The sequence below is a fragment of the Malus domestica genome, chromosome 11, assembly GCF_042453785.1.
Source record: "Malus domestica chromosome 11, GDT2T_hap1".
NCBI classification, from domain to species: Eukaryota; Viridiplantae; Streptophyta; class Magnoliopsida; order Rosales; family Rosaceae; genus Malus; species Malus domestica.
Window position 1 is genome coordinate 14,886,998 of NC_091671.1, and position 18,272 is coordinate 14,905,269.

At 37.3% G+C, this 18,272-nt stretch overlaps 1 protein-coding gene across 1 annotated transcript; it reads right to left on the reverse strand.

Moving 5' to 3' along the window:
- Positions 1–448: 448 nt before the first annotated feature.
- LOC103447990 (nucleobase-ascorbate transporter 12-like) lies at positions 449–10,264 on the reverse strand. The gene is given in 10 exon segments (NM_001329001.1): positions 449–670; positions 1,623–1,909; positions 2,662–2,896; positions 3,607–3,894; positions 4,058–4,108; positions 4,242–4,377; positions 6,763–6,863; positions 9,119–9,289; positions 9,389–9,486; positions 9,754–10,264. Coding segments are annotated over 10 exon segments (2,100 nt in total).
- Between the last annotated feature and the right edge of the window lie 8,008 nt (positions 10,265–18,272).

The window sequence follows — 18,272 nt, forward strand, 5'->3', positions numbered from 1 at the left end:
TAAAACATTCCACCGTCCAAATCTCACTCGCTGTGAATATTTTCGTCTCCATTGAGAATCCGACATTCGTGGAAGTAGCTGTCTAGCTGATCAAGGAAAACAAAAGCGAAACAACAAACGAAATAACATATACATGAAGCTCACTAGACAGCATGAAAAAGGTCCACCTGATGTTTCCAATGACTCAAAACTACATACATTAATCTAAGATTACAACAAAACCAGGTCCTCTGGTTCCTCAAATGTACACCAATGTCTCTATAAGACCTACGAGCCTAACAAGTTGCAACTCCGTTCGTGCAGGAAAAAAGAGTTTCCAGACCAATAATTAAGAGTATGTGCCCCGAACTTACATTTAGAATCGCAGTAGAGTACAATCGTCCCCTGAAAATGGCCGCTGGGAAAGCTTGAACTTCTGAGCAATGCCGACACCAACCACAAAATTCTGTCAAATGCCAACCCATTTCACCCATCTGAAAACCCGGCTAATTCTGAAGGGCAGCTGATAGTCCTTGGCAACAGCAGGCTCCCTCTTAGCAACTTCAGATTCAGACCACACATACACCCCACGTTCTTGACGACTGCCAGGGACAGTGTTATCCAGGATAACAGCCACAAGGAATGCAACCACCATGTGTAATGAGAATAACGTGTTCAGCACATAGTTCACCTGCAAAAATAAAATCTCAAGTAGAGTTTCTTGGTTTGAAAGTTCAACTACGCATGCAGGCCCAGCATGTTAATGAAACATTAGACTAACTATGCCACTGATATATCCAGTGTTCAGCAGCACATAGTGCACCTGCAAAGAGAACATCTTAAGTAGAGCTTATCATGTATGCAGGCCCAGCATGTGTATTGATACAGTAGATCGACTATGCCACCCATGCTATCCAACACACATACCGCTTTCATCTTCACAAAAAATGACAATCACTGAACAGAATTCTAAAAATTGTCCAACAAGAAGGCAGAAAATACAATGAATAAAGTAGAAAAGGACCAGTTACCAAAATGGTTATAAGTATCTAAAAATGTCCCAAGTAATTTAAGTAAGGTGGTTGGTTCTATTTCCCAACCACCAAGTGCTTTGTCTGGGAAAACAAGGTAGAATCAGGGATTCAGGATTCAATGAATTGATGACTTATGTATGCGCCACAACTAACACACAGAAGGGTAAAAAGGGAAAAGGAGGTAAGTATCAACATGGTAATTTCTAAGTGTTATGGTATGTTAAGGGAGAAATTTATGTATGAGCATCGTGTCTTAGATAAGTAACATGTTAGGGGCAAAAATTGTAGTATGAGTCTCAAGTCTTGATCAGTCCACTAGAAGTAGTCGAGTATAAGTGGGACATTGAATCAGTATAAGATGATTCCACCACCGTATTCAAATAGTTTTGGAATATGAGTAGCTTAACTTGTTTTGACTTTTCCAATGTTCATGGGATTGTATGAACTCTATTTAAAACAGTAGAATGAACAAAGAAAGGCAGCTTATTATCTTATGTACTGTTATGCGCAAAGGACATGGATTCTTTTGTAGTATGGCAGTTATTTAACATGGAAACACAAACAAACACAGAACACATTCTTATAGCAGAAGGTCAAGTAGAAGCATACCCCTCCATATTTGCTGCGGAAGGGCCCATGAGAAGCTATAATGTATGGCTGAAAATAACTTGGAACAGATAAGTTGGAGTTTGGAGAGATGCCATATTGCTGAAAGTAGGCCGGTATTGAAAGCGAGAAAAACAAAGATAACCCGACTATGATAATATTCCTAGAGCTTCCAGCCTCACTATAACGTAGATTTGACAGGCCTAATGCAGCAAGCATCGCCCACATGAAGCACAGCAGTGCGGCAACCATGACTTGGGGAATAGATGCTAGAAAGCCTCCAACTTTACCTGCAAGTATAATATCTGTGATTAGTTGCAATGAGAAACATGCCCTCGACTCTACATCTAATTTGCATCTTTTGAGTTGTACCAGGGGTAATGGATATCAAATCACCATGATGTGGTGATATGAGGACATGAGAAACAGAGGAAACACTCAAAACAAATGTTGATTATGAGTTTCTAATATGGATAACGATGTTCAGGATCAAATAGCCAATTTCTACAGCAGAAAGATCTGTTCGGTCCAAGATAAAAAAATACAAACATATTGCACAACAATAAAGGTCGTACCCAGTGCACAAGGCTCCCGCTTTACGCAGGGTCTGGGCGAGGTGAATATCGGCTAGCCTTACCCCCATTTTATGGAGAGGCTGCTCCCAAGTCTCGAACCCGAGACCTACCGCTCATGAGCGAAGGCACTTGCCATCGCACCAAGTGCGACCTCTCATATTGCACAACAATACGCTAACAATTTAATTGTGGTGGTGAAATAACTGCAGAATAAGCAAATGGTAATCCCAAAATGTGCATAAAGAAGATTGAGAAAAATGTGTAACCAAGCGGGCCACAAACATATCAAATGAGCAATTATAATCCACTAACAAAACCAAATACATAACCTGCTATTAAAGATATTCAAACTATTATTTAAATGCTGCAATGCCCAACCAAAAGAGAAACTGACTAGTAGTCATACAAATTCTTGTTCAAGTAGTCTCATTGTTACAATTCAAAACAGAAGTTTAACACACACTTACCGACAAGGGATAAGACGATCAAAATGCATGCACCCAATCCAACAGCTCTACGGCTTCCCATCTTAGTGACGGCTATTGTGTGCACATTTTCAGTTAAGCTCGTGGACCCTGTTCCAGTACCCCATAGACCAGCCAAGACACTAGAAAGACCTTCCAGACCAATCCCTCGACTAAGAACACCAGGAGTAGGAGGTCTGGATGCCACCAATAATGACGATGCATGATATGAGCCAATCTAGGAAGTTCATACACAAAGCAAAGGTCAGAAACCAAACTAATCAGACCGTCTGACATGACAAATTAAACTAGCAGCTTAATGAGAGAGAAAAAGAAGAATAATACCTAATGTTGTAAATAGTTTTCATTGTAACCAGTAGTTTGGTAATTTTTTAATATTTCCATGACGCAAGTATAGAGGGCATTCTCAGGTGGCCATCTCTTGCACTGATGTAACCGGGATCGTTAAAGACCAATACAACGTAATCAGACTGGTGTTTTTCTAAAGTGAACAATTAGGACCATGAGACAATAGTTTTTTCACCTAGCAACAAAGAAATTATGAGTTGCTCTCAGTTTATTATCCTAATCAAAAAAGTTCTATGGGATCAAGACAAATGAAGAGAAAAAAATTATCAAGCATTAGTCCAGGATGTCAAACCTTCCAATCAGGAACGCGTTAAGGACTAACTTATCAAACTGGGTTAAAGCCAACTCATTCATTTCATACTCGTCTATTTAATGGAATTAGACTTCTAATAACATATATAAATTTGGAACTCTCATACAAATACAATTTCCGTGTCCATTAAAATCACGAGTCCAGTATGTGCTTAACAGTGGAACTAGAAAAAAAAACGAAAATATAAGATTTTATGTTATAATTATGTTATAAAGGACTATAACTCCAAGAAGTTTATAGCCAAAATGAATGACAAGAAAACTAACCGAATCAACAGACGCGATAATTGATACCACACACATGACAAGGGCCATTTTCCAGTGGAAGACAGGAGTACCCCATTGCAACGGATAGGGAAACCTAAACCAGGGGGAAGACCTTAGTGCATGAGAAGTATCAACTCGACAGCTCTTCATCCTCAAAACATGCTTTCTGCAATGTTCAGATACTATGTTTGATGCAGGTACATTTATATCACAACCTTTATAGCTATATGCTCCAGCTTCAGTTAGTAGGAAAGCAGCCGACCATGTGATTGCCAGACCCAACGGAACCTGGCAATTCAGACAGAGCCACATCAATTTACGGAAGGCATGCATACAAGTGTTACATACCTGCTGAGATTAATCATCTTAAACAGTATGAATCTGATACAATTATGAATCTTTCTAACTTACTGAATATATCTTTTTTATTTTGTTACATGGAGGAACTTACCGCATATATCAGAAATACACGATGACCAAAAACAGATATCTTTCGTAGGTACTGCAGAAATTAAAATAATAGTGTGTTAGGTGTTTTGGCACAGAAAATATAAACAGCTCACATGAAATAATCTATAAATTACCTATAAAAGAAATGGCCAAATACAAATTAAAGGGTAGCTTCATATACTTACAAGAGAAAAAAGAATGACAACTAATATCTGCACTGCACCAATCTCGAGACAATTACCAACTAACGGGAAACCATAACTATAGAAAGAAAGTCCAACAGCAGCAATCGTTGGTGACACAACCACTGGATTGATCAACCTGAAAGGCAACCGAACTGACATTGAGTTATGATTTTGCAGTACATGACCCAATTATTGTACAGAACAAACCCTTCTCCTCACTCCTGCAACCCCCAAGACCAAAAAGAAAACTGACTTGTCCGGAAAATACATATGCATCTGGATTCGTCTTTTGTGGCATGACATGGAAAATTAGGAAAAAGTACACCCAAATACTTGTGGATACAATTATTATAGCCTTGAGCATAACAAGATCAACTCTTAGTATCACTCTAAAAACCTCTCACTCATTCATTACACCAAGAATAAACTAGAGATGACTTAATTAATCACCAATTACAATAGGTGAATTAGCACAAGAGATTTCTTTCGCCACATCTCATGAACATTGCAAACACCATTCACCAAAGTGGTGTGGGTGGTGTCCTCACAATACCTTGGTCTTAGTAACAACAATAGCTCCTTATAAGTGGCAAAAAAAGGGCCAAATCACATAGGTTGGTGGTAGCAGTATGCTGGTACAACGAATATGACATGCTCAGAAGTGGCAGGAACCATTTTCACTAAATTCCATAGACATACAAGCCAAAAACATTTTCCATACACTGATCCATGAGCTCCAACACACCAAGTCTGACTCAGAGACCACAAGAAACCTAAGTTCAAAAATACATCTCAGTGCTCCTAACTTTTTTCTATCTCCCACTACACAGTACTCAATCTCCTTCACGTCTTTTCAAGGCACTCACTTGAGGTTGATTGACAGAGTACTGTTGCACTTTCTTAGTTTAGGGTGATGATTTATAATCTAGGTTATTCTCAAATATAGGAAGATGCAGAAGTCACTCTGCAATGTGTTGCATATGTGATTAAGATTGTTGCTCTTCCCCCTAACCATTTCAGACCAATAAGCTGACTAAATTATTGAGCATATATGCCAGCGTCCACTAGATGAGTCAAGTCTTAAATTAATTTAGGCAATTTTTGCTACTCCCCTATCCTCCACACAAAATCTCACTTAACCCCCTGCACTCTATACTTTACCCTATTTCGTTAACTGGCTAAACGAGGCTTAATTTCGGTGATGTGGAAAATGATCTTTGGTCTTTTCAGCTCGTTTACACATTTAGAATATCTGAAACAACAAAAATACCCTGGCACAAAGAACAAAAAACCAAAACACTCACAAAAAACACCCCAATTTCTTTCCTTGGCAACCCTAAAATGACTCAATTTCCCAAAACTTCCTTTAAAACTCACAATTTCTTAACCTATCCCTATAATTCACGGCTGAAAACGCCAAAGAAACACAACCACATCAGCAAAACTAATGCTTCTCTCAACCCAGTTGACAAAATAGGGTAATATGGGGCATAAAAAGTGAGTGCAGGGGGTAAAGTGAAACAGAATAGAGTGTAGGGGTAAACTGGTAAAGTGATTTTTTTTTCTAGAGTACAGGGGGCATAGCAAAAAATAAGCCTTTAATTTAATCAGCTCCAGCAACAACCAGGATTAATATTTCTAACATATTAATTATCTATCCATTGGTTTAAACGTTAGGCTAGTTTACAATATCACCATGCACTCTACATTATTCATGTGATTGCTTACCTGCACTCTTCACAAATACTTGATCCCCTCCAATATATTAAAAACTCAGTATATACTATTATCATATAATTGTCCCACAGTTCACTCCTCCTTTTCATGCATAATAATGATGGCATATCAAATCAACCACAGCCAAGACCAAACCCCATGGAATAGTGGATCACTGCCAACTAAGCTGCATCAAATGATTCAATCCCAAATACCCAGTCTGAATAAATCGAGACTTGAAAATCTAATCGGTGGTTTCCAGGAAGCATTCTGTATCACTTTTTTCCCCTTACACTCATAAAATTGTCTGTTTTCAACAGTTTTTTCCATATTCGAGAACCCGTTACCTAGCTTGTCAGAATTGAAAAGTAATTATTACAACTTACAAGCCACAGATCTCACATACAACGATGAAGCTGCTATTTACTAGTACTAAAGATCATTACATTAGTAACATATGATTAAATAAACATGTCAGCTATCAGCATAAACACCAACAAACATTCAAAACCACTACCACTACAGCAAATGAAACTAATATTTATCAACTCAAGCTCTGATTAGGCAATCCCGGTTGGTAGGTAAGGCAAGTATTTGAAAGTAAACGATCAAATACTAGTCATTCTGATTTTTCCCAATTAGCACAACAACAACAACAAAGCTTTATCCCACTAAGTGGGGTCGGCTATATGAATCCTAGAACATCATTGCGCTCGGTTTTTCCCAATTAGCACCCAAAAAAAAAAACGAAATAATATAAATAACCACACATGAGGGGGATGTGGTAAAGATGCTAGAATCAAACCTCAAAAATACTGACATTAGTCCACTATATCCAAGTATTGCTTGAAAAGCTGAACCTATTATTACAGCCCCCTGTAGCTCCTTCATGATATGCTTAAAATTCTGCCATGACAAAGGATTACCATCAGTTGTGGATAAGACTTCATCAGTAGTTAAATAGCTATTCAATTTCAAAGGGAATGTAAAAGTTGAATGAAACTAATAAAATAAAGAAAACAGCAACTCTGAGGCACTCATAGATGGTAATAGCAGAGTTTATTACACATAACGGATAACTGATGTTTGTATGTGAAAATGACCTGTAGTTTACTACTTAATTGCAGTCACTGAATATCATGAAATATATATATATATATATATCAACTAGTGGCTGGACAAATTTCCCAACATTTATTTTGAAATGTCAAGATTTCCTTCCAAGATTTAGGAAAATCTCTATTTCAAGATTGAGATTATTCAAGCTAAATATATGTCAATTATTTTTTGAGTTGGAAAGACATTTCTTTAAGTGCATAATTGTGCTTTATAAACAAAGGACTACCCAATGTACATTCAGCACTCTTTGCCTTGGCACCGATTAAGAAACTTTACAAAATCTTCTCTTCATTTAGCACATGGCATGTAATTTGAAGTCTCAAGAACTGCCTAGGTAATGTACGGGTGCAAAAATAAGTTCATGGGTCGTTGAATACTTGTGACATGGTCTAGAGGAGCCGATATTCTTGTTGTCCATCTCCTCATTGGTGTGCTATGTGTAAAGGTGGGAGCTTGGAGTATTTGCTTCTTTACCGTCCAATTGTGTTGTCTTTGTGGTCCCTGTTTAGGGTTGGCCTGAGTTGGGTGATTCCAGTCTCATGTGCTTCTATGTTATGGGAGAGGTTTCTGTTTTTTAGAGATAAGAAGGGAGTGGTAATGGGGAGTTGTGCTGCGATGGCTGGTTTTTTAATAGTTTGGGAGGATAGAAATAGAAGGAAAATTGATGACATTAGGGGGCAGAAGGTCAACAATTTATGAGAACGAGTCCAATTTCAAGCATGGGCTTCGGTTTCTCCAGAGTTCAGGGACTATTCTTTCTCTGTTAAACTATCTTACTGGAATGTAGTGTCTTAACATTTTGGTATTGTTATCTGTTCTATTCTTTATGTAATTCTGCTGGTGGCTGATTTTATTCCTTAGAATTGCTAGTCAAGTATTAAAAGCAAGCAGGCTGGAGGAGAGTGGAAGGAAAGGAGATTAATAATTTATACAAACGTACATAAATGTGTGCACATCTTTATTTACAGTTTAAGATGAACATTAATTTTCGCAAACAATCTGAATGAATTAACCCACAAGAATAAAAAGGCATTTCAATAAAGTAGAGGTGAAAATAAAGATACAACTGATATGATCCACTGAAAGACAGCTTTCTAATCAGTGAGTCTTTCTTCTTCAGAAATAAGTAACAGTTCATATAATATACAAAATAGACAATGCAATAGAATTTCTTCCTTGCATGTAAAGTAATCCTGATAACTTCCATGAACCCTAGTAAAATGCAAATTTTATACTGAAGCAACAAAACGCAACTTTTAATAAATTTAACCATACAAGCTAACCAACAAAGAACAGAAAGTAAGAAAAGCAAACAACATTATTACATGGCAAACATCACGCCTGTAGCAATCACTAAGATGTGCACTGGCTGGTTTGGTATTGATGTGCTTTGAAAAAAAAACTGCTTATGTTGTGCTGTGAGAATAGTAGCTATGAAATAAAGGAGCATAGTGTTTGGTAAACTTTTTTGTAAAAGTGCTTTTGGAAAGAAAAAAAGCAATATTATAGTGTTTGGTAAACTTTTATGTAAAACAGATGTGACTGTGAAATGACCAAAAAGGGTATAATACTAGATGTGTCATTAATTTAATTTTCTTAACAAATAAAGGCAAATTACTAAATATACTTTATTTTTAAAAGAAAAATATTTATAAACTTTATCTTAAACATATAATTCAACGTTTAACAAGAAATCATAATCCAACATTCAACATATAATCCAACATTTATGCTACTTCACGTTTTCAACTTTTTTTCAAAGCTCATTTTTGCTGCTTCACGTTTTCAGCTTTTTTTCATCCAAAATTGTGAAAATAAACTGTTTTTAAGTGTTTACTAAACACCTTTTTGAGCTTAGCTTTTTTTTATGCCCACTTTTTATAAAAGCACCTCAGTACCAAACCAGTACTTAAAGCATTCAGAAATTTTGTAGGACAACACTACAAAAATTCACTTTGTTTTGGCTGAACACCTAGCTGTTGATGGGCCTGTGATAAACACAAAAAGATATTCACTAAACAAAAGCAAGAACAGAAACATACATTTCCATTGAGTCCTTGAAATTCTGGGGAGTTGATTATCGCCAATGCAGGAGCTAGGTAAACAAATGATGGGCCCTGTATCAAGGGCAATCTGGATCCAAACGATGTCTGCAAGAGAGTGGTCACTCCCGAAACAAAAAGCACTGTGGAGACAACATTTGCAGTATCCTCCTACATACACTAAATCCAGTCAATTCAAACCATCCAACACTGTACCCTCCAGTAAACAAATGCGTAACATAAAATAAATATAAGTGCATAACTACTCACATAAGTACCACCCATTGCCGGAACTATGACGAGTGGAATTAGAATTATCGAACCCAACATGGAAAGATAATGCTGAAACCCGTAGAGACCAATGGGAACTGCAAAATTGTACCAACAAACACAAACCATATCAATCACATGAAAATTTGACATTACAAAAGCAAAATCCATTACATTTACAATGCTTAATCAAGGCAAATACAAAAGTATACCGCCGAACAATCACAAACAAACATAATACATTTTGAATTATCGAATAACCAAATCAAATTAGACAATCAATGATTGTACAAACACACCGAGCTCAAAATTTACGAATTAAATTTATTGAAAGATAGCACATTTGTATGAGAAAATACACTCACCCAGTCCAGGAGTATCTCTGAGCTCATACATCATATGAGAGTGTCTAGACACATACCCATCATCGTCAATCCCGTGTGGCAAAACATCAACCACCTCCTCACTCCTGGCCGCCCTCCGCGGTTGCGAATTGGGCTCCGTAGTCCCAGCCGCAGCCTGCCCATTAGCCCCATTGGGCCCATTAGCCGCACTCTTCGACCCTCCATCAGACTCCTTCCTCCTCTTCGCCTTATTATCCTTATCCAAAGGTGCCGCTGCCGCTAGCTCGGGCACACCATTTGGCATCGGTTGGGGGCGGGCCCGACCAGCCTCGAGATCGGGCTGGGCTTCCGGCTCACGGGGCCGGGGCGGCGGCTGCGATATCTGGCCAGAATCACTGGCATTGGTCTCGCCGGAGAACTTGGGGCGGAACCCGGTTTTCTTAGCCCAGGAAGAAGGGGGCATTGGGGAGGACTCCGAGACCGGAGGCCATGGACCCGGACGGGGTCGGGTTTTCGGGTCGGAGTTTGACATTGGGGGGTGAGTGAACTAGTGGAGCATAGCTTGAATTGAAAGAATGTCAGCGCAATCTGGTGTTGTACGCCAAGGTTAGGGCTTTCTGAGAAATACACGAAGTACAACTCCAATAAAACCCAGAGAGAGAACGGTGGAGGGTTTTGGAGTGAGAGTAGTGCAGAAGGGAGTGAAGTGAGAGAGGAGAGAGAGACAGAAGAGGGAGAGAGAGAGAGAGTAAGAAACGACAAGAGAGTTTGAAGGATGACTTAACAATTAGGTTAATTACCACCTCAATTTTGAGTAATATAACAAACTTATACCTTATATTTTAACACATGCACTATTATACCTTAATTTATAAATTTGGTGCAATATTAAACTTTTTTAGGCAATCCGTTAAACGTAACTACCACATCGACAAAATATAGGCCCTGTATTTTCTACATTATCACTTAATGGCTAATTTAACAAATTGACTAATGAAGATGGAAGCATTTTTGTTCACCACCATTTAATGTAGTGTATGTTCACCACCTTATTTATCACAGTTAGATGGGTTTGAATTTCAAGATTCGTGTAGTGGATAGTCACAAATCTCAAAATTCAAACTTATCTAACGGTGATAAATAGGATGGTGAGCATACACCGTACTAAATGATGGTGTGCAAGAATGCACTCAATGAAGATATGACATTGCAACGAATTTGTAAATTGTTGTATGACATTGCAATGTTCAAAAAATGAGATACGTGTTTGTTATGTGACCCAAAATTGAGGTTGTAAAATATGATTTACCTTAACAAATACCACCACTCTTCACTATGCACATGTGAGACATGGTTGAGAGCTTTTGTTGAGTATATTCAAAGTACCTATGGTTTTTCATCCATCATTGAGTCCCAATAACGCCATGAAGACTATGTCACATGTATCGACCAAGCCAAGACATAATGCATCAATGAAGTCATCGATAAGCATATTGAGTCTACATCACATCAGCAAAGCATTAGGAGATTGAAGTCAATCAATCTGATTCTAGACAACCTTGCCGACCTCTTTACGACGTCGTTGCCAAAGTTTACCTTCCATAAGCTTGTCCGAGGAATTAGTATTGCCTAACTATCTCATATGCAATGTTTTTAATTCTCATTTGGAAGTTTTGTCAACCTCAAGGGGAGTATAGTTTTGTCAACCTCAAGGGGAGTATCCAGAAGTATACTCACTTAATCTTAATGTACTCTTTTCATATGATTAGGAGTATTTTTCCCACTAGGTTTTTGCTATCTAACTAGGTTTTAATGAGGCACTTATCCTAGGTTGGTCATACCCTTGTGAGCTTTTCTACTTGTGTCCAGAAAATGTTTAGTTTTGACTTAATACAAACTTCTCACGTTTCTCCTTAGTCCGGTTTTTTTCTTTCATACTCATGTGGTCATATTCATATATGTTTGTATCATCTATTTCTTTTCGACTTTGTATATTTGAATGCGTTAAATCACTAATTTATATTTATTTTATCTTTAGGCAATCAATACCGGAGTTATGCAAAAAAAGAAGTGGAAAATGAGATTTTTGGGTGTCTAGAGTAATTTCGGTAGAGCAAGAGGCTAATTAACTACACCAAGACATATGCATTACAACAAGAAGAGAAAACCGAGCGGTTTTGGAGATCAAATGGACATGAAAATGCTATTCAATGGATTTTAGGAGAGATATAATTATTTGTTTCTATTATTTCTGTTTATTTTATTTTTATTTAAAAGAAAAAAAATGCATTAGTTAGGGTTTTAGTGGGATTTTAATTAGATTTTTACGAGGATTGATTTTCTTGCCATGGGTTTAGCTTTTATATAAGGAGAATCATTCTCTTGTGAAGGAGGTCAGCTACCAAACAACCAAAAAACACATCTCATTGTTTGAGTGGATATTTAATAATGGGCTTACTGTGATTGAGGCCTAAGAACGCAAAAAGTAGAAGGATGATTGGGCTCGGACAAGTCGATAGCCCATGATGAATTAAAAATCATTTTTGCCAAGGAATAGGCAACAAGCCTATGTGAGAAGTGACACTCAAAGGACAGCTCACCCCCAGCAAAAAGTACTTTTCAAGGGCATTGATAGGTAAATAAATGGTGACTCACCATGCTCTGAGGTCATCACCAAAAGGGGAGGCTTAGACAATCGAGCTAGAGAGTCAATAAAAGAAACGAAGGCCACAAGGAAGAATGACACTCAACCAATCAATTAAAAGACATCCAACTTTGCACTCCAACAAGTGAGAAACCAGAAAGCTTTAGTTTGTTCAAACTTTACCATTTTAGTCGTAGGTCTACCATAGAAAGTCATATTTTGTAAAGTCTTAGAAGCTATACTACCTTTCCCTTGTGTTGTAGTATCAAATCCTTTAGTAAACCCGATTTATATTTCATTCTCCAAAGATTACAACCCCTGTAAAACACAAAGAGAAGTGGTACCTTACCTGAGAATGTCATAATCTTGCCCGAGTCTCTTTTGTTTGTACTTACATAAAGTACATCTGCTGTTTTATGCATCTTTCATTAGATCCTATATCATTTTCGACTGCTTTTCATTCAAAGTTTCATCTATGATTAATATTGCTAAACTAATTGACATTGCTTCTTTATTGTTAACCGTAACCAATGAAGTAGTTTGAAGGGCCTTGAACTCCCTCTAGTTAGACATATGATATTATGAGTAAAAGTCATTGTTCACAAGGTAAGAAAAAATAACCTTATACAGACTTAAACCATCTGTAAACAATCCAATCGAACTAAGAAGTCTAAATAATTTGTGGTGCAAGTAATCAACCCATTTAATAAACAAAAAGAACAATCTGTTATACAAAGGTAACGATGGCACGCTCAGACCCATATTAGTTTTGATTGAGAGCCTCAAAATCTAACAAAGGCCCCACAAATGCATCATTCAAACTAATAACAAACTTATATTGCAGTATACCAAGCAGCAAACCTTGCCCAACAAGAAAAACCAAGGGGAGTTGTGCTGGAAAATGTAGATCGAGCAAAGATAGTTAATCTTTTGCACGAATTCAAATATTGTTTTGCATGACACTACACAGAAATGCCAGGATTATACTCTAGCTTATTAGAGCATAGAATGCCTATTAAAAAAGAGTACAAACCTGTAAAGCAAGCACTAAGGAGGATGTCAAAAGAAATAGAAGAAAAAGTCAATGAAGAAATTGAAAAACTAGTAAAGCCAAGCTTTATTAGGCCTACAAAATATGTAGAGTGGTTAGCCAACATTGTACCTGTATTGAAAGCTATAACTAATGTCATTCGATGTTGTGTCGATTATAGAAACATTAACGAATCAACTTCCAATGATGAATACCCTATGCCTATGGCTGACATTGATGCAGTTGCAAAACATAAAGTATTATCTTTTATGGATGGAAATGCTGGATATAATAAGATAAAAATGGCTAAAGAAGGCATACATAAGACAACATTCAAATGCCCATGACATATAAGAGCTTATGAATAAATAGTCATGCCCATCAGGCTGAAAAATGTTGGTCATACTTATCAAAGGGCAATGAATGCTATTTTCATGATTTAATTTAGCATAGCATGGAAGTATACATTGATGACATTGTGATGAAGTCTAGAATTGAAGACTAGCACCTAGAAGACCTTAGACGAGCCTTGCTGAGAATGAAAACCCACAAGTTGAAAATGAATCCTAGAAAATGTGCATCCAGGGTTAGATCGGGTAACTTTGTGGGGTTATTGGTCCATCAAAGAGGTGTGGAAGTGGACAAGAACAAGGCTAGGGCTATAATGGAGTCACATGCCCCTCTAACAAAGTGCAATTGCAGAGGTTGCTAGGGAAGATTAACTTTTTGAGGAGATTCATTGTCAATCTTACGGGCAAGATCCAAGAATCCAAATAGGAACTCGTCATAACTCTGGAAATGGCTAACCTATGAATCCCACCTAGTGAGGCTCATTTGGGTAAAAAGGAATAGATACAACAAGAAGTAAAAAGAATAACCAGCCTATGGATCACTCATTGGAGATTATATTTCAATGGATCAGCACACAACATGCTGTAGGAGTTGGAATTGTCATCATTGATCCAAATTGAATCCAGCATTGCTACTTATTTCTTCTGGATTACAAGGATACTACCAACAGCAGGGCAGAGTATGAAGCACTGATTATTGGCTTATAAATTCTAAAGAGTTGGGAGCAGCTAAAATAGAAGTATATGGTGATTCTGAGTCAGTGATTAATCAATTAAATAGAAAGTACAAGTGTAGACATATCACAATAACAGAGTATTAGCTGGCAGCTACTCAATTATTAGAATATTGGGGTAATTAAGCAACAATTAGCCATATTCCCAAATAAGCAAATTTGATTGCCAATGAAATGACACAAGTTCAATAGAGATGACCAGAGATGAAAGTAAAGATACGAAGGAGAAGTCACCCATATATCTTTGAAAGAGGATTTAGCCTGGATGTAATGACTAAAAAGCCCGAGATAGATGATTGAATAACATCTATCATTCAGTATTTGAAGGACCCTTCTATTCCCACTAGTAAGAAGATCAGACGACATGCAACTAAGTTTGTTATGTGGGATAAAACTTTGCTGAGAAAGACTCCATATAGGCTTTTATTAAAATGCTTGGGTCTAGAAGAATCAATGAGGGTGATGGTTGAGGTACATTAAGGCATTTGTGGAGCCTACCAAGCAAGAACAAAAATGAGATGGTTGTTGAGAATATATGGCTACTTTTGGCTCGACATGGAGAAAGATTGTAAAGCCTATGCTAGAGGATGTGAGGAATGTCAAAGGCATGAACCTCTCCAAAACACACCATCAGTACCCTTGAATACAATAATAAAGCCATGGTCTTTCAGAGGGTGGGCCATGGACTTTATCAGGCAAATATACCTAGCTTCCAGCAAATGACATACCTGTATAATTATGGCAACTTATTACTTTACTAAATAGGTTAAGGCTTCAGCTGTGAGGACCATTAATTCAACTGTTGTGAAGAAGTTCATTGAGACCAAAATACTACACAAATATAGTGTGCCTAAAACAATTGTTACAGACATAGGGCCATCTTTTATTTCAAAAGAAGTAGAAGAGTTTGCAGTTTAGTTCAAGATAAAGATGATCCAATCTAGCCCCTATTATCCCCAATCTAATGGTCAAGCAGAAGCTAGCAACAAGATATTGGTGAACATCATTAAAAGAATGATGGCAGATAGCCCATAAAGGTGGCATAAGAAGTTGGGAGATTCTATTTGAGCTTATAGAACTTCAAAAATAGTAGGAACTTGGACTACTCCTTATGCATTGACATTCGGGCAAGATGCAGTGTTTCCTATGAAGATTAATGTGAGTTTTGTAAGGCTTTAGAACCAATTTGGCCTACATAGTGATGAATTTATTCAGGCCATGTGTCAAGGAATTAAGGATCTATTAAAGCTCTAAACAAAATCCAAGAAGGGAAAAAGGATGTTGCCCTAGCGTACAATAAGAGAATAAAACCGAAGAATTCTAAAGAAGGAGAATTGGTATAGAATGCGGTTTTGCCCTTGGGAGCTCAAGTTAGAGGTTTTAGGAAATAGAGTCCTACTTGGGAATACCCTTTTACAATTACCAAAGTATTAGACAAATGGGGGTATTACTTGGCAAATTTAGAGACTTACAGAAACATCAAATCAATGCTAAATTTCTAAAGAAGTACCACCCAACTCTTTGGGATGTTAGAGATTGTTATATTAATGAAGTATAGTGATTTAGAGAAAGGGTGAGGGCCATTTTGTATGTCTAAATCAGTTGTTTCTATCAAAAAGTAAGTAAGTAAAATAGTGAAACAATGAGAGATCTTTTCGTTCAATAATTGGGGAGGTACAAAAACCCTATATTAACAAGTTTACATCTTTAGCTAAGGCAACTATCCTAGAATGATAAGTCTGCATGATGGTAAAAATGCGACCCGGCTCTTCTAAAGCTATATTGCTACTAGCTAGCTGGGCTTTAGACTCATCAACTTCATGGTTTACTTTCTTCACCTCATCAATCTTCTTGTATAACTTTACTCGGCCTTCAGAGTAGAAAGTTGTTCCTTCTAGGCGGTTTTTCCTCGAAGAAAATGAACAAATTAAGGTTAGCCTGAAGATGATGAAGGCCGTTGAGTCGACGACACAGAGTGACAATCCTTTTTCCAGACTCGTATGCAGGGCACGATTTGGGAGCCATTGTTAAATTCAATAGAAAAGAATGGAAAAATGGCTAGAAATTGAAGCAAGAAAGGGCTGAAAAATCAAGAAATTTGGGAGTTTAGAGAATCAAGTTTGTTGAAGGAGATGGGCCAAAAGAGTGAAATGGAAATTATTTAACTAGCAGGTAGTTAATGTTGGAAAACGTGGGTTAGTGCAAAGGTTTACTTAAAACGGCTAATTAAGAGGCACTAATACCTAGTTACTAATACATAGTTTCGGGCATGCAATTGATTTTAATCATTATAAATGTCTTGATTAGCAGACTTAACAATGATTAAAGGGGGCACTGTTTGAGTGGATATTTAATGATGGGCTTAATGTGATTGGAGGCCCAAGAACGCAAAAAGTAGGAGGAGGATTGGGCTCGGACAAGTCGACAGCCAAGGAAGAATTAAAAATCATTTTTGCCAAGGAATAGGCTACAAGCCTATGTGAGAAGTACTCAAAGGGCAGCTCACCCCAAGTAAAAAGTACTTTTCAAGGGCATGGATAAGTAAATAAATGGTGACTCACCATACTCTGAGTCTATCACCAAAAGGGGAGGTTTGGACAGTCGGGTTAGAGAATCAATAAAAGCAGCGAATGCCACAAGGAAAAAGGACACTCAACTAATTAATCAAAAGACATCCAATTTTGCACTCCAACAAGCGAGAAACTAGAAAGCTTTAGTTTGTTCAAACTTTACCCTTTTAGTTGTAGGTCCACCATAGAAAGCCATCTTTTGTCAAGTCTTAGAAGCTTTGCTACCTTTCCCTTGTGTTGTAGTATCAAATTTCTTTAGTAAACCCGATTTATATTTCATTGTCCAAACATTACAACCCTTGTAAAACATAAAGAGAAGTGGTTGCAAGAAAACAAACCTTACTTGACAAGATCATAATTTTGCCCGAGTCACTTTTGTTTGTACTTACATAAAGTAGATCTATTGTTCTATGCATCTTTCGTTGGATCCTATATCATTTTTCGACTGCTTTTCATTTAAAGTTTCATCTATGATTAATATTGCTAAACTAATTGACCTTGCTCTTTATTGTTAACCGTAACCAATGAAGTAGTTTGAAGGGCCCTGAACTCCCTTTAGTTGGACATATGATATTATGAGTAAAAGTCCTTGTTTACAAGGCAAGAAAAAAGAATCTTATACAGACTTAACCCATCTGTAAACAATCCAATCGAACTAAGAAGTCTAGATAAATTGTGGTGCAAGTAATCAACCCATTTAATAAACAAAAAAGAACAATCTGTTATACAAAGGTAACGGTGACACGCTCAGACCCATATTAGTTTTGATTGGGAGTCTTAAGGCCTAACAAAGGCCCCACAAAGGCACCATACAAACTAATAACAAACTCATATTGCAATACACCAAGCAGCAAACCTTGCCCGACAGGCAAGACCCAGGGGAGTTGTGCGAGGGATAGATCTAGCCCGAACACTTATCAGACATAAGGTTGCAACAAGAGGTGAAAAAGGAGAAGAGTTTGGGGTTTTTCTTTACTAGGGCTATAAGGTAGTCTGATTATGAATACTCAATTGTCTTGTGGCATTGTTATATTTCAAGTTTTTCTTCCTTATTGAGTATCTTTTACTTTTTGTAATGCGCTTGATTTTTATTTAGATGTTTGATCACCATCTATGTTTAAACTAAGTTGATTTGATGCAAGTTAGAGTAGATGCTATACTTCACTTGGGTTTAGCTTCTTGCAATTAATACCATAAACACCTATTTGTAAA